This window comes from Caretta caretta, chromosome 7 (genome assembly GCF_965140235.1).
Source record: "Caretta caretta isolate rCarCar2 chromosome 7, rCarCar1.hap1, whole genome shotgun sequence".
In the NCBI taxonomy this organism is placed as follows: Eukaryota; Metazoa; Chordata; order Testudines; family Cheloniidae; genus Caretta; species Caretta caretta.
The window spans coordinates 28,786,891-28,807,257 of NC_134212.1; the positions used below are offsets into that span (position 1 = coordinate 28,786,891).

The 20,367-nt window shown below is 40.6% G+C and overlaps 1 protein-coding gene across 1 annotated transcript in view; it reads left to right on the forward strand.

The window, feature by feature from the left end:
• Positions 1-20,367, forward strand: part of TKT (transketolase) — a 37,866-nt gene that overhangs the window by 13,129 nt on the left and 4,370 nt on the right. Inside the window, exons 3-12 of the mRNA XM_048857364.2 lie at positions 1,727-1,840; positions 2,720-2,817; positions 5,786-5,977; positions 6,954-7,072; positions 9,740-9,933; positions 11,074-11,238; positions 12,631-12,787; positions 16,311-16,441; positions 19,477-19,560; positions 19,766-19,859. Of these exons, the coding sequence (XP_048713321.1) occupies positions 1,727-1,840; positions 2,720-2,817; positions 5,786-5,977; positions 6,954-7,072; positions 9,740-9,933; positions 11,074-11,238; positions 12,631-12,787; positions 16,311-16,441; positions 19,477-19,560; positions 19,766-19,859 (1,348 nt within the window). The remainder of the gene's footprint in view (positions 1-1,726; positions 1,841-2,719; positions 2,818-5,785; positions 5,978-6,953; positions 7,073-9,739; positions 9,934-11,073; positions 11,239-12,630; positions 12,788-16,310; positions 16,442-19,476; positions 19,561-19,765; positions 19,860-20,367) is intronic.

The window sequence follows — 20,367 nt, forward strand, 5'->3', positions numbered from 1 at the left end:
TATGTATATTTTTAACGCATAAGTTATGGTTAAGCTTTCTGTGACATCTCTCTGTGGCCATGCTGCCTTTACTGTGATCCTTTCAGAGCTCTGATGTTAAGCTTTGTCAGTTTAGTAATTTGTCGGGAGCCTTACAAGGAGCATGGTAGGCAGCAGCGTTGGTAGTTCAGTGGATGACATTCTTCCCCTATGCACTAGTAAAGTACTAAAGAGAACAGTGCTCCTGAAGGTGTATTCAGCTAAGACATAAAACAAATGTCCTGACTGCTTGAGGTCATCAAAGTTTCCTTGGCACTTTTAGCCGGAGTTGGATGATAGCTTGGAATTCTGGCTAAATTTCAGCTCAGGTAATTACATCCTTGTTATTTAGTGTCTATCTGATGTCTTCTATTTTCTATTCTGAACTGTTCTGTAGTGTTTAATTCTGTTAAACCGCTGGCATATTGCTAGCGTCTTCAGTGGCAGATGCAGTGATCCCTTAGTATATATTTAAGTTTACAAAGCTCTTTGGAAGACTTTATGATGAGTGGCATTTCAAATGTCAGGTATTGTTAAGTAAAAGTGGCAAAAGTAGTTGTGGAGCTCTGTACCGGATGTTGTTTGAAACTAGGGAGCATCCCAGCAGGCTGCAGAATGGGCTGCAAATAGGAAATCTTGAGTTTTCATATGACCAGGCTGAAGTCTGGGACATTACAAAGGTAGTCACCCGCTACAGAGGAAATGTCTATAGCAATTTCTCTAGCCATCTCTGTATATCCTTTGCGTAAAACAGAAACAGTGCTGTCTCTCAGCTTCCTTGATGCCTATATGAATCCTGGACGAGGATAAGGTAGCTAAAGAAACCAGACAAATTTTGAGATGCTGCTGATAGAAAGAGGGAATCACTTCAAAGTAATTGATTCTGCTTAGATACCCCCCACCCCCACCCCCGCAATGTTGAAGGCTCCTGCCGTTGAATTGCTAAACTGCTCCACAGCTTTGGGTTCCTTTTGGATTCCTAGAGCTATTGGGTGCCAAAGTAGCTACGGTTACAAAAAAATGACCACTTCATCTGCAGTTGACCAGAAGATTATACCCATTCATATCAGATTCAGACCTGGCCACAGTGACCTGTGAATTCAAGACCTCTAATCTTGATTGTTATCACTGTATCTAATCTTAAATCCATACACCCTCAAAAAGATCCAGGTGGAACAAAACTCAACATCCCATCTATTCAGAAACACTGGTCGCCATGGGTATATCACCCAGTACTTCATTCTTTGCACTGGCTCCTCATCTAATACAGAGTTCATGTTAAGGTGTCTGTCTTGATACTTGAAGTCTTCCATGAGATTAGACGTACCTACCTGAGAGAGAACCTATCCCTTCTCAAGTATGACCTCCTATAAGAGTTTTAAAATAGGTATGAAGGAAGTCACATTCAGTCTTTCTTGGCTAGAAGTCTAATTATTGTAGTGCAGGCCTGGACCATGGAGAAAGTAAAAGCAAGAATCTGTGGAAATCCCAGGTCTCTGAAAGGAACTCAAAGGGCTTAGAGGCAATATGAAGCAGTGATTTGTTTGCAAGCATTTTAGAACTTGGTCCCTCACATTAAAAAGAAACTTTTGGTGGACATAAAGGGTCCACAGAGCTAAATTTATCTTATTTACACATTTTTATTTTGTTTTGTTATCGAGATACTGTGGAAAGTTGCTCTTTGTTTAGAATTTGTTTTTCTTTCTAGGGCCATGCGGCACCAATTCTGTACGCTGCCTGGGCTGAGGCAGGCTTCCTACCAGAAGCAGAATTATTAAACTTGCGGAAAATTGATTCCATTTTGGAAGGACACCCTGTACCAGTAAGTATTTGAGGAATAAGCTTAATAATTATTTAAAATTGGAGCTTCATGTGAATCAGGAAGTCTGTGCATTTTATGCAACAAGTTCTGTTTGCTAACTACTGCACAGTAAAGTCAAAGATTTTTTTTTTTTTTTAAGAAGATGGTAACACCTGTGGTTAGCAAAATAGAGAACTGGATGTCCCAATAGAAGTGGATGCCCAAGAATATGAATCTTAACATTTTGGTAAAGTTATAAACACCAACGATGTCCCCATGCAAACCACTTTTATGGAGTTCCAGCATGGTTCATCTTCTTTTCCTGTGGGGAAACTCTGATGTAACATCTCCTGGTTTCGAAGGAAGCTTATCGATTGCCTCAGTGGCTTTTCACCCCCACTCCTGATGGAGCCTCCCCTCCAGAGCCATTAGCTCTTTGCTGTCACTAACGCTACCCCAGGGAGAAGAGTAAGAGAAGGTTTTTTCAAGCAAGGCACCTCAGATTATTTGTTGGAAGCTAATGTTCTTTTCAGTGTCAACTCCTAATCTACCACTTCCACCCTCTCTCTGATGGGATCAGTTTATAGCTGCAGGGCAGTTAGCCAGTGGCACTGTGGCTGCTAAGCCAGCTGTACTGCCAGTGGAGAAAGGGGACAGGGCAGCATGCTTAGGGACTTCGACTCCATTCAAATGTGCCGAAATCTACAAGCTTGAATTAGAATGGATCTTGGCCTGGGCCCATCTCTTTAATCTCTTCTTAGTGCCAGTTTAGAATCCTGTCCTGCTGCTGTGAGAGTCTACTGGAGTGGGAATGGGCTTTCTCATCAAGACAGGATTTAGTCCTGTGAATTTAGTCTCTGAAGTTCTTAACTGCAAAGTAACTTGCTTTTTTATTTTCAGAAACAACCATTCACTGATGTAGCTACTGGATCCCTTGGTCAGGGACTTGGTGCTGCCTGCGGTATGGCCTATACTGGCAAATACTTTGATAAAGCCAGGTAATCCTTTTCAGTGTTTAGTGTTTGTAGATGTGTAGGGGAGAAAAAAAAATGCTGAGAAAACCGATTGTATTCTTACTCTGATCAAAAATGATTTATTCCATTATTTTCCACTTCTTTCCCCAACTCCAAATTCAGTTTGGCCAATTGAGAGGCCTAGCTAATAAAATTGCACAGATCCAAGGACTGGCAAAAATTGATGTATGCTGTTCCTGTGTAACCAGACAAAGTTACAAGGGTGATATTACTATTCCTGAAGAGGGAAGGTGGCATGCTATGTGGAGTAGCCACAAGCCTTCAGCATATGGAGAACCACTGTTCTTTCAAAGCGGTTATGCCCACGGGGAAGAACCTCGCTGAATATAGTTGTTACAGGGTAAAGACAGGTGGTGAAGAAAATATGAAGCACAAGGACCTGGTTGTGCACCTATTAAAATCAATGGGAGCACTGCTGGGCTGTAAATAGGGGTCCAAAATGTCAACTGAAATCCGTGCATCTCCAGTGGAACAGGAATGACCATTTCTTCCATTTGTCGGGGTGGAGGACAAGGAAAGTAGATGTCAAAAGACACATGGTTTGAGGAAGAAAGCAATCTAATACGGTTGATGTATATTATATGACAGTTTTAGCACATTCAAATGCAGCTTGCTAAGTTAATATAGTAATAAACCCTACACTTCATTAGCTTGAAATCATTTCTGTGAAAGATAATTTTCTGATTTTAATACAGTTGAACAGGTTGCAGTTGTAGGAATAATTTACCCTGTGATTACTGGCAGCAAATAGTGGTACTACATGTAGGGTTGGAAAGCAGCCAATACGTGTGGAATTGTAATTTGTCTGAGTGAATTATCAAGTTTAGGCCAGCATCTTATGAAGTGTGCTTTAGTAGATGACCGTTACTATGATAATATGGAATAGTTTAGTAGCTCTTCTAATACTTAATTTTAATAGCCTTTTACTCAATTTTGTTTTAAAATTATATATTTGAAGGTAAATATATTGCTGTTGTGATAGTCAACAGGCAGTATTTGTTTTACATGGAGTCCTATGTGGCCATCCAAAAAAGAAATGGTGACAAAAGATAAAGCATAAAGGGCTGAATCCAGCAGTCCATGCTCAGGTAATACTCCTGTCACTGTGAGTTTTGCCTAAGGATGAGTTCAGTATATGTGGAAATAGTCTGCAAAACTATATAATTCTTTTATATTTGCTATGGATGATCATGCATATTCTTACTATATAGTTTAGCCCAGTCTGACTTATGGTTTCTCTGAAATGAAAATGTAGGTGTTTTTTCTAAGGCGTATACTAAATGGAACTGCTGAAATGAGGAAATAAAATGAGGAAGCAAAAAGCAATCCTCAAATAGTTTCCTGCATTGTCAACGATCTTGCCTAGTCACAGTGACAGTGTTTAACAGGCATGTTCACTCCAGCTTTAATTATAATAAGATTCATTTTTACAACTCCTTTCCCAAGGTTACGTGTATCTTAGCTTGCAACTGCATTCTATATCACCATTATAATTGCCATTAATGGAGCATTTCCTCCCTATCAATATATCACACAATAGACTTGGGTCTGGAGGCAAGGGATGTAAGAATACAATACATTTCACATTATATTTACCATTTTTAATAGTTTTTTTTTTTATTATTTGTGCTCAACAGCATTCTTATACAGGGACACACATTGCCAAGTATTTTGTAAACTTACCTGTGAGGGTTGCACATTTAGAACTGGAGTGGTATTTGGACTAAAATAGTGGAAGATCTTGTGAACTATTAAAGAGATTTTGAATTTGATTTTAAATAACTAGTGGCATAATACAGAATAGTATTTGGGCACAATCTTACTCCCATTGAAATCAATAGGAAAACTGTAAAATTTCACAAAGACCTATGGTGAGAACAAACTTTTTTTCATGTAAACCAAAAGATTCAAAGAATCAAAATGTTGAAATATGATAAATGGTATTCTGGAAAAAAAATTAATTTACTATACATGGTTTTCTATACATATGAGAGAAACCTGTCTGTAAAAGTTTTTTCTCTGGAGTTTAATTATTCCCTATCACAATTTTTAATTTATTTTACATAGTCAAAATAACACTATATAATCACACCAGTTTCAATTATTTTGGTAATTTATTTCAAAATACTGTCAGCAAATATGTCTGTAACAATACAGACACACAAAAATTCCCACAGGAGTAGAGACTTAAAGAAACCCCTATGACAGCCCAGTTTTTTTATCTCTGCCCCTCTCTTTTCCTTCCCCCCCCCCCCCCCGAGCCCAGCCGTCCCCCGCCGCCCAGACATCCCCACCCCCAGCTCAGACACTTACATCCCCTACCTTCCTAGAGCCCAGGGATCCAGAGGGAGAAACAGCCTGATGCTGGGTCCTGGGCTTGCACAGAGTTTCCTGCATGCCACCTCCTTCCTTCAGGGGGTGCTGGGAACTGCAACAGCTGGGAACCCTCCAGTTCCGTCCCCCTCTCCCCGGCTTTGTCTTCTATTTGTGAGCTGGGCTCTGCCAGATATAATGGCCCCTAGTGGTGTTGGGAATTCTGCACGCACATCGGTAATTTCTGTAAAATTCTGCATGGCGCAGTGGCACAGAATTCCCCCAGGAGTATTTAACAGACCCAATGATCCATATATTCCAATATTCTCACTCCAACAGTTTCAGTACCAGATACTACAAACCTCAATCATTTCTACAAGTGTACAACACTGTACCAATGTGGGAGTTTAAATCAGTCACAGATTGTATTAACCAGCGTGGGGAAAAAAATCTAAGGAAAAAGACCATACACTTAAACAGAGAAAGACTATAATATTTTTAGTCAATTCTATTTAATGAGATTCATACTAGTTTTGTATAATCCTAATTGAATATTGTGTCCTGTTTTTTATGTAACTTGACATACTGACTAACTTTAAAAAAACCCACCCTTTTCTAGCTATCGAGTCTATTGTCTGCTTGGGGATGGGGAACTATCTGAAGGCTCCATTTGGGAGGCAATGGCCTTTGCTGGGTTCTACAAGCTGGACAATCTGGTTGCTATACTTGACATTAACCGTCTTGGACAAAGTGACCCTACACCTCTGCAGCATCATGTTGAGATCTATCAAAAACGCTGCGAAGCCTTTGGGTATGTGGTTGGAAGAAGTTCAGTTTCCTCTTTTCTTGAAACCATGTGTTGTCTGTTTTCCAGGTATTTTCAAATATGCATATTAAAATGCGAGTTGAATTCAGATAACTGCTCAGAGCACCATGCAGGATATTCTCACTGCTTGTCAGGATCAGATCCTTGTTTCTGTATTGAAAGAACAATACAAAGCTGAACTTTTTTTTTAATCTTTGTTTTTTTTTAATAAAGCTCTTTTATTCATGCAGATTTATTAGAGGAGCTTATCTAGTACTTTAGGGACCTTACATTGTTTTTAAAAAATATGCAAGAATTCTGTATCCAGATGTGTACTAGGCGATGTGTACTATATCTCTTGAGAAACGGGGGAGCCTCAGATGTACAGGGGGCAGGAAGAAGGGATAAAATGTCCTTTTTCTCTTATGGGCATGGAAAACATTATTGTTAAAATAAATGTTTTTATATTTTTACTGCTTCCTGGAAGGTCATCAGCTAGCTTAAAGATCTATAATACTTTTTACATGTGTTCACAAGTATTTACAGGACCTTATAGAAGTTACACAGGCAAATTATAGTTTGATCCATATTACACTGTTTTACAGTTTAAGATGTCTGTTCTTATTCTTTTTTTTTTTTTTAATTTGGGGCACTTGCTCTTGTAATGAAAGGTAGCTGTTATATGGCAAAAAGTGTGGTCAAGTGGGTTAGAATAGGGACCTACGAGATGAAAGTTCTAGGTTCTGATCCCCACCCTGCCACTGTAATGCTGTTTGACCATGGGCAGTTACCTAATCTCTGTCTTATTTCACTCATCTGAAATATGTGTGATTGTTACTGATTTCATGAGTGTTAATTAATATTTTTAAAGTGCTTTGAGAGCCCCTTGTATCATAATGAAGTATTATTAATTATTACTAACTCTTGCAGAGATTCATTTGTATGAACCCTTTAGAAACCATCTGTATGTTTGCATTCCTAGCTGGCATGCTCTCATAGTGGATGGACACAGTGTGGAGGAGCTTTGCAAAGCCTTTGGCCAGACCAAAAATCAACCAACTGCCATTATCGCAAGGACTTTAAAAGGCAAAGGAATATCAGGTAATAACATGACAATTTAATGGCACATGTCTGTATGATTTATATGTGAGGAATGTTTCAAACAGCATTCATAAAGGTATGATCATTTAAGAGCACATAAGGTAAGTAAAGTTAACATTTGATTGGTTAGAAACAGGCCAAAGTCAGACCCTCAGATCAGCAACCTTTTGAATTTGAGAGGATTTCTTGAATTTGAAACCCTCTCTAAAGTTTTCTGCAGTTCTGTGTTGTATGCGACCAGAATTGCAAGATGGCTGAAATCTACCCAGATCTCTTGAGGATCTTTATCACTTGGGACTGAAATTTCATAAAAAGAGCTGGTGAGATTTCAGTGCTGTTGAACGTGAACCTGAACTCTAGGCAGAATTTGGTCTTGCACTGAACCCTGACCTTAGACTAATCTAGATAATGAAACCTCTCTTTATTCCATCTCTACATTTGATATATGAAACTCAGTTCCTCGATAACAATTTCATGAAATGTATAAACTATTGATTTTCTTTATCTGAAGTGCTTTTCAAATTTCTGAGTAAAACTTAAGTTTACAAAAAATTATTAGCTAAATCTTAGATATTTATTTAATCAACTTAAAACAGAGGATGCTGTCCCAGGCTGATCAGGTCTTTGCTTGATGGACTAGATGGGAATTTGATACGAACTGTGGATCTGATCATGCTCCTGTATGGTGAAACCTGGGGCAGGAGGAGACTCCATGATGTTTTTCTGCCATTGAATTCCTCCTGCATTCCTCCCTTTGGGAAGGCATCAGTGTTTGCCCCCCTGCAGAGGAAAGAGAGAGTCTGGCCTACTCACCTGGTGGTTGTTTGAGATCTATACATAACACCAGGCCGTCTGTGCAGAAGCCTCATGCCTCTGTGGGAGCTCTGGGTGCTTAGAGCACCCCCAGTACCATAGCAGAACTTTGCCCACTAATGACTGCCCTTAAGACTCTCCTTAAAGGGGTTTCCCTCATCTGGAAGAATGCCATGGAAAATCAGCCTCAGGCAATATTACTCCATCTTTAAAATTTCCATGGGGACAATACACATCCCCCTTAGGTCAATTACCTCGCTTCCTGGCCTCCCCTGCCCGTACACTGATCCAGAGAGAATCCTCCATTTGAGCAGGGGATGGGAGTAGCATTGCTGCAGAGTCAGCTGACCTCTTGTGGCTCAGAAGGAGTGATAGTGTGCACAAATATGACACTAAATCCATGTTAGATGTGCAGTGCTCAGTGCACCAAGACTTGATCATATACCATGCTTACGCTACATAATCTGTAATTCTCATTAAGAAGCATTAACGTTCGGAAGCTGTTGTAGTAGCTAAAGCCACTTGAGTCTTTATCGAATTAACTTGGAATTTACGGTGGCACTGAAGACCCTATTTTAAACACTTCATTAGCCTTGAAAAGTACTTTTCCCGCTTTGATACTGACAGCTAAACATACCTAACACTTGTCGGTGTATAGGAAACTAATGTTTCCTCTCATTTCTGCCCAATGCTTGTAAACGACAAAAAAAAATCTGTCCAAACTGGTTGTACTTCTCAGGTGGTATTGGCTGACAGAAAGCTTTATGTTGGTTCTCGCATGGCAAGAAAGGCATGCTGGCTACATGACACTGAGCCTATAATAAAAATGCCAGCTATACTCCGGAATGCACTGAGGACTTTGCCATTGCTGAATTTGAATACAAATTTTAAGTGGGAGGATGTGAATTCCTCTTTCTGATCACCTAAAGGATCAGTAGAAATTGGAATGCATAATGCTCATCTTTTCGTGACCTAAGCAAGCAAGAGTACTGGAGTTTTGCCAAGGCTTATGTTCTTCTCCCAGTACTGTTAGGCACACAAGGTTAAAACTGTATGAAACTATTTAATTCATATTGTAAAATTATAGGTCTTTCTTAGATTGAATAGGTAGCTAAACGATGGGACGTTCATGTAGTTTTTGAGGCGTGAATGCTGTTCGACATACTTAACCGGCATTTCCTGACACTGTAGCTATGTTTACACTGCAGTCAAAGGTGTGTTTGCAGCATAGATTGGCATACCTGCACTAGCTTTAATTTAGCTAGCATGGCTAAAAATATCAGTGAAACCATGGCGGCATGGGCTTCAGCGTGGGATGTTGAAGCCTGCCGGGGACCCTGGGTGCGTGTTTACCTTGCTAGCCTGTACTAGAGACTGTGCGCTGTGTCTTCACTGCTATTTTTATCCATGCTAGATTGCAGCTAGTGCATGTATGCCAACCCGAGCTGCAGTCACATCTGCGATTGCAGTGAAGACATGCCCTTCATATGAAATTCGTGTATGTGTTTGGTAATTAAGTTCTGTTACTATTATGGGGCCGTGTCTTATAGGTGCTCAGTGCACAATTCCAGGTGGAACCACTGGGAGTTCCATGCATGGAATGGCTGCTCCTCCAGGCCCATAGATGTAGAATACCGAGGATTTGATCTTTTCTATTCTGTTATGCATTAATGTTTTTTTATTTGCTTGATGCGAATGGATGATGTAGTTACTGTTCACGATGGGCATAATAGTGAAGTCCTTCATTTAGAGCAACCATTGATTTCAGCACTTTCACCTTGGTAAGGACTGTGAGACTAAGGGCTTTAATTCCTTTTATTACGTATTCCATTTTATTATATATTTTAAATGCAGGTATTGAAGATAAGGAAAACTGGCATGGTAAGCCCCTTCCAAAAAACATGGCTGAACACGTCATTCAGGAAATTGATGGCAAAATCCAGAGCAAGAAAAAGCTTTCCCCAGCCCTCCCAGAAGAGGATGCACCAGTCATAAATATTAGAAACATTAAGATGTCATCTGCACCAGATTACAAACTAGGAGAAAAGGTACCACACTGTCTACTAACATGTACCTGTTTTAGGGATGAGAGGGAGGTAAAAAATGCTGTCCAGGAAAGTGCTTCCTTGTACTTTCCATTCTGTTGGGTGAATTATTTACCAAATGAATGGCAATGAATTCTGGGTCTTACACTAGACCCTGTATAAATAAAAACAGTTCTCTTTTTGTGCGGTGTCCTTCACCTGTCTACCATAGGTGTTCCCCATTAATTTCCTTTTTTAACTCTGCTCCTCTGCCATGTGACCTGCCTGATGCTGGGGGATAGTGTGTTTAAATGGGCAGGGTTTTTATGAAGAAAGGGCTAAATCATGTTCCCCTTATTCAGATGTCGAGATTCTCCTCTCATGTACACCTGTGGAGTTACATGATGGGGCGAATGGGAGAAGAATTGAAACCATTGACTTAAAAGAGACTAGCTGCGTGAATATGATGACAAGGGTTTGACTCCAAATTTCCAACATGGTAGTTGGGAGGGATTCACTGATTGCCTCAAACCCTTTAATATTGGTGTGAGTTTAAGTTGTTAGTTGTCCACACTAGTTAGTTGCCATGTATCCTGCATTCAAGTTGAAGCTTAAAGGGCAAAGAACTGTGGGTGAGTCACCTATAGCAGCTCTTCCACACACTGATGTTCTCAAACATCATTGAAGTCACTTCTGTGGCTGAATATAAGTGTTCAGTTTCCATAGAGTTGTTAATATTTTCATCTTCTTGTTGAAGTGCTCAGCCAAAAATAAATCCGAGTGAAGAACAAAGTTGTTTGTTGAATGTTTATACCATACGGAATTTTGTTCTACATATTTTTTTTAATGTCTGAACAGGCATACAGTTTTGACTGTGCAGATAGTAGATTATAGACATCATATCTGGATTTAAAGAAAAGCAAGTATATGTGTGTTCTATTCAGACTAAATAGACCTGACACTGTATTGTATTGCATTTTCCCTATCGTTTTCTCTTCTGACTTCTGTTTTGGGTTTATTACATTTCTTGTATGTGTCTTGATAGTTTACATTTAAAATCTTGATAGAGTTTACACTTTAATAAAATATTTTAACATACCTCAAACAAACAAAAAATCCCATTCACAACCTAGTAACAGTACTGCTTTATTTTCCTCTTCAAAGATGGCTACCCGCAAAGCTTATGGCCTCGCACTTGCGAAATTGGGCCATGCCAATGACCGAGTAATTGCTTTAGATGGAGACACAAAGAATTCCACCTTCTCTGACCTGTTTAGGAAAGAACATCCCAGCCGCTTCATTGAATGCTATATTGCTGAACAGAACATGGTAATTATTTCCTTTGCTCTATGAAATACTGTGTACCCTGCAGCAGAAGATGAGACTTTAGATAATTTTGTCCTGGTGATAAATGTTTTAGCATTTGATTTTAGGTGTTTATCCAGGCATTGTAATTTGATTTGCCTTCTGCTTAGGAAAAAACTACATGGCAGGAATAATAACACAATGGAAATGCATCTTTAACAGGCGACTTAAAAAAAAATCACAACATTTGGCTTCTTAGCAGAACTTGCAAAAAGGCAAATGGAGTGTATGTAACAACAACATATCCCACAACATGATCTTTGGAGAGTCAGTTCAAGAGACTTGTTAACTCTCTCTTCTGACTGGAAATATAGAATGGCACAGCTTGACAATTTGTAACACAAGAGTGAGTGTAAAAAGTTGAGGACAGAGGGAGAAAATTAGGCAATATTGTCCTTATGGTTTTTATAATGACAGGGTTAAAAAATCTATTATGTCATAGAATAATACAATGTTCTTTCAGCCAAATTCTGTCTGACACTTGTGCAACCTCATTGAAGCAAATGAAACTGCCTGGGTGTAACTGAGAGCAGAATTTAGCCATTGGTTTTTAATAACTTGTAGCCTAAGGACCACAGGATCTCCTCTCGCATGTTTCGTTTCAGTATACTTCCAGTGACTTCTGTGAAGTTACTCCTAGTTTACATTCATGTCAGTGAGAGAAAATCAGCCCCAAGAGCAGAGTAATATCTCTGTGATAATGAAATAAAAGGTACTGTGTAAATGTATCAAGGGATTCTAAAGATAACCTGACATAGGGCTGTGTTCTGCTCTCATCTACATTGGTGAAGCACCTTTGTGGTAGACATCAGTCCGAAGCAAAGGTGGACAAACCCATCCATAGCTGTTTACATCATCACTCTCTCTGCAAATTGGAGGTAGTAAAATCTCCAGATTGAAAATGCACAGCCTTCATTTACAGAAAAAGAAAAGATAAGAGGAAGTCAAGTCTGAGAATCCTCAAAATGGCTGGCTGGAAATAAGTGAAGAAAAGATGTTGATGCTATACAAACAATCAATTACAATTAAATAAATAGAATGGATGCTACTGGGGTTTCCACAGCAGAAGGATTGGGTGGGAGAAATTGCCTTTGCTTTCCCTAGGTGAAGATCCAATTAATAGGGACAAGATTTGAAGTTAGTGAAAGAGAGAGATTTTAAGTAGGAATTTCTGGAGGTACTTGTCACAAGAGATAAAGAGGTTTCACAGTGAAAACTCCCACAGACCATCATGACAGGTTTCAGAGTAGCAGCCGTGTTAATCTGTATTCGCAAAAAGAAAAGGAGTACTTGTGGCACCTTAGAGACTAACCAGTTTTCCTTGTTAATTGACTTCCCTCTTCTTGCTCCTCCCAGGTGAGCATTGCAGTTGGCTGTGCCACTCGTGACAGGACTGTTGCTTTTGCGAGTGCCTTTGCCACCTTTTTCACCAGAGCTTTTGATCAGATCCGTATGGCTGCCATTTCTGAGAGTAACATCAATCTCTGTGGCTCTCACTGTGGCGTTTCTATTGGTAAGTGCAACCTGGAGTTATTGACCAGAAATTTTCAGTGGCTTCAGTGATGACCATTCACATCTCTGCTATTGACTAGCTGTGTGACTTTGATAGTCACTTGCTCTCTCTGCCTCATTTTCCCTATCCCTGAAATGGGAGAATAATGATACCCACTTTTGTTCAGCGCCATGAGATCTATGAAAGATACAACGTTGGTCTTAGATATTAGTCGATTTTTATTATTGTTATGGGAGATAGGACTTGCTGTTTAAACTTACCCATTTGATATAATTATTTTGACTTATCACAGTGTTTCTTACTTACTGCAGTCATTAATAAACTTATTAACAGCTAAATTTCTTAACCTTACAGGTAGCTTAGAAAACTAGGATCTGTGAAGTAGGTGCACAGTTAAGGAATTTGCAGTACCCCTTCCGGTTTTTGCTTACCTCCACAACTGCTCAATGCATGTCTGTTTATTCTGGGGGATGGACTGAGCGAAAAGCATAAAGATTGCAAAATGAAAGCAGGAGCAGATTTTCATATTGTGTGTGTATTCCTAAATGTACATGAATAAGCTATGCTAATATATAAATTATACAGTATAATGACATCCACACTAGGGATTTGTACCACTTTAACTTTACCACAAGTCAATATAAAGCAGTACAAAAACATCCTGTAGACAAGCTGGAAGATGGAGCCTTGTCCCAGCTCAGTGGATGGTTGTGTACTATATGTCTTCATATCAAAAACTTAGGGATTATCTACGCTGGCACTTCATCGGCAAAACTTTTGTCATTCAGGGGTGTTAAAATAAATTCCCCACAAACGACCAAAGTTTAACTGACAAAAAGCACGGGAGTGACCAGTGCTTTGTCAGCGCGAGTGCTCTCCTGCCGACAAACAGCACCTCCACTGCGTGCCTTTTAGCAACATGGATGTAGCGGCACAGCCGTGTCACTAAAAGCCTCATAATGTAGCTATAGCTGAGTGTCTCCACACCCCCTGTAGCATATAGGGTTATGGCATGGGTGTATCATTAAGTTTTTTTCTTTACAAAGCTTGTTATGTAAAGACCAGTCCTCCCTTTCATAGTCTGTAGCTCCCACAATCTAACACTAATGTGTTTAACCAGCAGCAAAATCCGAAGGAACAAGAGCCTCTTCCCCATCAGAGAAATCAGTGTCTATCTTTAGCTTTCACTGGCTGGGGAGAATGAGACTCCAATAATTAGCTGAACTGCCTTTGTGAGAGCAAAAAGAAAAGGAGGACTAGTGGCACCTTCGAGACTAACCAATTTATTTGAGCATAAGCTTTCGTGAGCTACAGCTCACTTTATCTGATGTGAGAGCAGTGATTTCTGATCTGCTTCATGGCCTTTGTCATTTGGACTGTTTTACTGTGGAGCTACAGTGGGGACGCCATAGTTACGGTTATAAGACCGTTTCCATTATAAGTTGGATTTTGTCCCCACTTCTAACCTTTTTGAAAAAAACTTCTTTGCACCTAAAATTTTGTATGTCTACCAACAGTCTTGCAAAGGAGAATATTTGGGAAAAATTGGTAAGAGTCCTTTTGAGATAGAAAGGCTCAAAAAGAATTGTTGTTTACATTGTTTGGAAAAAAAAAATCTTTTTATAGAAACCCCTGGCTCACACTGAGTTCAGAACCTGAACTGGCCAGTGGTGGAAATTGACGTGAAGATTGGGCACACAATTGTGTGTGATCCTGGGCTTCTGTGGTTTTGAAAATTGGGCCAATAAAATAAATGAAGGGTCAGAGTCAGATTTGTAAATATGTACTTTACACAACAACAACAACAAAATAGCTAGTCACCTGATTAGATCAAAGTGGTTTATGAGCCATTACAGTCTGTTATAGAAGCCAATAAGTGGACAGTATAAATCTGTATGAACAGAAATTACAGTGTGTACATGAATGTTTTAAATATCTCTGCCATCTTAATGATTGTTTTTAATGTACAATATTAGTGATTATAACATGTTGGCAAATCACGTGACATTTTGTCATTCAAGCCATTTTGTGGGGAGTTCAAAACCCCAACTTTCTTGGGTTTTGTTGGAGCCAGGGGGGTTGTTACATAAAAACTTGAATAATTTTCTATTCTTAGTTGCCCTTGTATGCCAGATTTCTGCTTTAACAGGATTTTTACTTAAATAGTAATTTTTTGGCAGAACTGTCTCTTAATACTTATCTGTAAAGCACCTTGAACATTGTTGGTGCTAAACAATAATGGATAATATTGAAGGTGGATTGTAAAAGCCTGAAATATAATTGGAAGTGGAACTAACACTAGAATCTTTATCTTGGGTTTTGATTCAATTGCCTGTTAGTAGTATTGAATTTCAGGGTTTTTTGCTTTGTCCATTAGTTGTTGTGGCCTTTCTGCTTGCCACTTTCAATGGGAAGCATAACCACTGTGCAGACCTAATGATGGGAAAACTCCTATTGAAGTCCCATTCAGTGCAAGTGCTTGTATGTACATGCATGTCAGTGGGAGGTTTTTCCCATGTCATGACTGTGGGTTAAGACTCCTTGTTCACTTTTGCCCTGGTTCCAACATTATTTTCATTGAACTTACATAGGAGCCAGGGTTTGGTACTTCTTTTTTTTGGTACTGTTTGAAAATTCCTCAGTTGTGGTTTTTTTTGGGGGGGGGGCTTCTCTTATGAAAACACACTCTTCTTCTCCTTTCTCGTCAACTCTTTTGTAACAGATAGGCTTTGCTCCTGCTTGTCCTTTGCCATTGCAGGCAGTGACATGACTGGATTCAGGAGTCTTTGCAGGGTTAGTCTGGAATAGTGCCATCTCCAGAGCCCTATTACGTAAGGGCATTCTGTTGGGTTTTTGTTTTTAACTGTGGCGACTCATGGCTTACAGAACGCTTTTCTGTGTCGTCTTTTTATAGACCTGCAATTTATGCCATAAGATACTTGAACAGTTAAATGAATAATATCTGTACTTTCTACTGCTCTTTCATGAGACTATTTACTACAATATATGGATCCTCATTTAGTCTTTTAAACAAACATAAAAATCTGAAAATAATCATATCAAATGGGCTATTAACTGTTGATGAAGTAGAAGTGATTTTCCTTTCACATTTCCAGCAGTCTAAATCCAGAGTGACACCATTTACTTGAGCGTAACTTTTGCTTACAAAACTTCCGTGCTGAACTGTAAATCTGAAGGTGCTATGATGTCTTATAGCTCCTCCTCTTACTTCCGTACACTTCCTGTTTTAGTTGCTTCTTTCTTTCCTATTGTTTTGTTTTTGCATTTTATTTTTGTTTTTTTTCTTTATAACCCTAGTTCTCTTTCTTTTTAGTTTCCTTCTGTCTTCTTATTTACTATTTAGATGGTTCCAAGTTTAAAGAGAAGATGATTCTTTTCTGAAGCAGGTAGACTTGCATGTCCTCTGTGTGCCTGATATATATTATTTTGACCTTCTCTGCTGTAATGAGTCCCCAGAGCAGACAGTCATTCCATTTTGTGCCTGTTTTTTTTCTTCTTTTAGGTGAGGATGGACCTTCTCAGATGGGGCTGGAAGATCTGTGCATGTTCCGTGCTGTTCCCAATTCAACTGTCTTTTATCCTAGCGATGCTGTATCTGCTGAAAAAGCAGTAGAAATAGCTGCTAACACTAAGGTTTATGCCATAGCATTTCTGAACTGGAAAATATGTATTTGTTTTAAATGTATTTTTAATAAGTGATGGAAATTTTGTTTGTTACTAGCCCATCTTTTGTATGCCTCAGTTTCAAAGGCACTGGCATTGTGGCAACACATCTCTTTCAGTTAGAGAAGTCTGATGATATGTCTATACTGGAGTTGCAGGTGTGATTTCCAGCTTGGATAGATGATGTCATGCTGTGTGGAGTGTCTAAAGGCACTGTCAGACTATCAAAAGGCAGGGCAGACACCCCAGACTGGTGGTATGTTCTATAATTAGATTTCCCCTCTACTTCAGAGTCCAAACTGATGGGATGAGTTCACGCATAGGTCTCTCCTTCCTGGAGGGAGTTAGGAATGCAATCAACAAGGCCTCTCTCCTTTGATGCTACACAATACCCATTTGCCTTCAGTGGGCCATCTTGTAGGCAGGACAGGTTTGGTGAGTTACACACTTACAGAGGTTTAGAATGCAAATGCTCAGTATAATTTATACCAGGAGTCTCAAATTCAAATGATCACGAGGGTCACACGAGGACTAGTACATTGGCCCGAGGGCCGCACCACTGACCACCCATCCCCCTGCTGCCCCGCCTCTTCCCACCCCTTCCCTGCCCCCAGGGGGTGCAGGAAGTGTGTGGGGTGCGGCAGGGGGATCAGGACAGGGGTTGGGGTGCAGGAGGTATGCGGCAGGGGGCTTAGGGCAGGTGTTCGGGGTGCAGGAGGGGTGTGGGGTGCAGAAGGGGGCTCAGGGCAGGGAGTCGGGGTGGGGGGAGGGGGGGCGGGTCTGGCCTGGTGTGCACCTTGCCCTGCCCCCGCGCCGCTCCGGAAAGCGGCTGGGACCTGGTGGGGGGAGCCACAGGTGTCTGTGTGTTGCCCTGGCCGCTCCTCCAGGTACCTCCACCGAAGCTCCCATTGGCCGGAAATGGGGAACTGCAGCCAGAGCTTCGGGGGAGGTACCTGGCAGAGTGACCAGGGCAACACACAGACCCCTGTGCCTGTCCCCACCCCCCCCATCCCGGCCATTTCCCAGAGCGGGGCAGGGCAGGCAGGGAGGGAGCCTGCCCTGCCCCCGGTGTACTCCAGGCCGGAGCCGCTCTAGGTAAATGCTGGGAGGGGCTGTGGGGAGTTGGTGGGCCACAGAAAATAACCCCGCGGCCGCATGTATGAGACCCCTTTTTTATAACATGGGCTATAGCGGTTATAAGTGACATCAGTACATGCAGCACCCTACAAGCATTTTAAAAAGTCTAAACACGTTCCTGTCAACTTAACATCTAATATCTATTTTGATAATGCTAATATACGGGCAAACAAAACTGGTTTCCAGCTATGCATTTGTAAGTGTTCAGTGAGGCCTGGGGCCTTGACATATGCTGCCACCTGGTCTGCCAGTGTCACGGCTGTATCTGCTAGCTCTGATTGAGCTAATACGCTAAAAATAGAAGCATAGCCACAGTGGTGCAAGAAGCAGGATGGGTTAGTCAGCCGAGTACATGCCTAGGATTTCAGATGGGATTGTACTCGGGGAGGCTAGCCTGTCCTGCTGCTCGCCCTTCTGCATCTGCGCTTCATTTTTCATCAGAGCTAGCATGCGTATATCTGCCTGAGCTGGAAATTAGAGCTCCGGCTCCGGTATAGACAAACTCTGCCCTGACTCGTGCTGAGTGCGCAAATGGGAGATGTGTTTTACTCTAGGGCACGTTCACGTAAATGGTTGAACAGTGGTCACACCCTGGGTCTAAACTGGTTCAAAAATGTGGGGAATGGTATGGCGTAACTAGCTCTGTTTTGGTATTCAGTGGGTGGGCAAAAAGCATAACATACCCCAGTGTGGTGTTCTGTGGGGTACACATTCAGCCCAGCTGAGTGTAACTTGGAGGCATTGGGGATGGAGTGGACAAAAATTAAAGCATATGCGGGAGTTCCTCCGCTGGTGTAAGTCACTGTAGCGCCATTGGACCTATGCTGACTTACCCTACCTGAGGATCTGGCACTTTTTCTTCCAGTCTCCTGTTAATGAGTTAAGAGATTGGGCTATCATTCAAGAGATCATAACACTTTTGGTTAAGAGATTGGGCTATGATTCAAGAGATCTAAATTCCGTTGGTGCTGCCACAGACTTCCTGTGTCACCATGGGCCAATCCCTTAACTTCTCTGGGATTTCATTGCCCATCTCACAATGGGGATCTGAGGATAAATCCATTTATGTTCCTGCTTACTCCAGGCTGTCTTTGACTGAATTTGATCCATTGTCTCCAAAGATTGCTGGCAACAAAACGTCAGGTGCTGCAGTCCCTGCTTGTGTGAAACTCCTATTGATTAAAATAAGAGTTTTTGCCGAAACCAAGATTGAATAACCTGAGTTGCTGCTCCTGTGCCTCTCCTAATGCTGCCTTAAGCAAAGCAGGGTTGAGATGTTGGTGTGTCAAATATGGCCAATCGTAAGAGAGATGCAAAACATAGAGCAGGAGAGCAAGAGCAAGGGAAAAGAGGGAAGGAATACACGTAGTGGTTTGTTAAAAGAATTGATACTTTCCTTTGGAAGAGCGTTTGAAAATGAACAGAAAAAATATAAACTTCCTTGCTTTTAGTTGAGGCTTTCCTCTTTTGCCTAGTTTTTTTTTATCTTTAGCTTTTCTAGCAGTGTGGTACGATTTTAAATCCCAGTTAGGTCAGGTAGGATTTTCATTTCCAGAAGCAAAAACTGGATGACCTTTGGAAGAGAAGTAAGATATTAAATTGCTTGTGTACCATGACAAAGAGGTTAACTGTGCAGCGATGACTGAGAGTAGTGGTAATTGAAAAGCACTAGTGATGGATTTAGGGAGAATTGTGGGGCAGGGAAAGTTCGCTCAATAAAACCACTGATAATATCGAAGGGATGAAACCCAGAGCTAAGTGGAATGAAAAAAATCAATTTCTGGACAGTTTGTTTTATGTGTGTAAAAATTAGAATGCCTTAGCCACAGCTGTTTTTGTAACTCAGGCTGTGTTCCTTTTGGAAACAGGGCGTTTGTTTCATAAGGACCAGTCGTCCTGAAAATGAAGTTATCTATAGCAGCAACGAGGACTTCCAGATTGGACAGGCCAAGGTAAGTACTGTCTAGAGAACTGTGCCATCTGAAATAACATACCAGGTTCCTTCTTAAAAAACCCTTCTTCTCCAGGGTATTCTGTCTCCACCTAGTCAATACGTAAAGAAAACTAAAGGAATCTTAGTCAAATAGCCATCAACAATATTTATCATAAAGAGGAAACTAAAAAAATATATAATTCTCATTTGCTTTTTCCTCTCAGGTGGTGGTCAAGAGTAAGGATGACCAGGTCACTGTTGTTGGAGCAGGAGTGACTCTGCATGAGGCACTAGCTGCAGCAGAGCAGCTGAAGAAAGGTGAATGGAGGTTTCTTTAGGTCTAGTTACAGATAAGTAATCAGTACCAGCCAACCTGATTGATGGATAGCTGAGTCTTCTGTACAGATAAATGTAAACTCTGCTAATCAGAAACTCATTTAAATATAAAAACCTGTTCTAGAACAGCTGATCTCCTGTTAATTGAAATACACAATATGCATCTCATCCCGTAAATATGCACTCCTGTGAGTAATCCTATTTACTTTAGTGGGGCTGCTAGCAAGAGTAACTGTTGCTTCTCTGTTCTCTTTAACCAGTCAGAATACACTAGTACGGCATACAGTGGCACACAGGCTGGATGCCATTGAACTACACCAACAACCAGGACTCAAAATGATAAAATCTGCCTTGGGTTACAAGTACCACCTGTCTCTGAAATTTTTTTAAAATTATCATTTACACTTACTCTTTAAGTCCTGCATTATTTTATCACATTAGTTTTTGATTATGCCTTGTATATTGTTTGTTTGAAGATGGATTAATACAC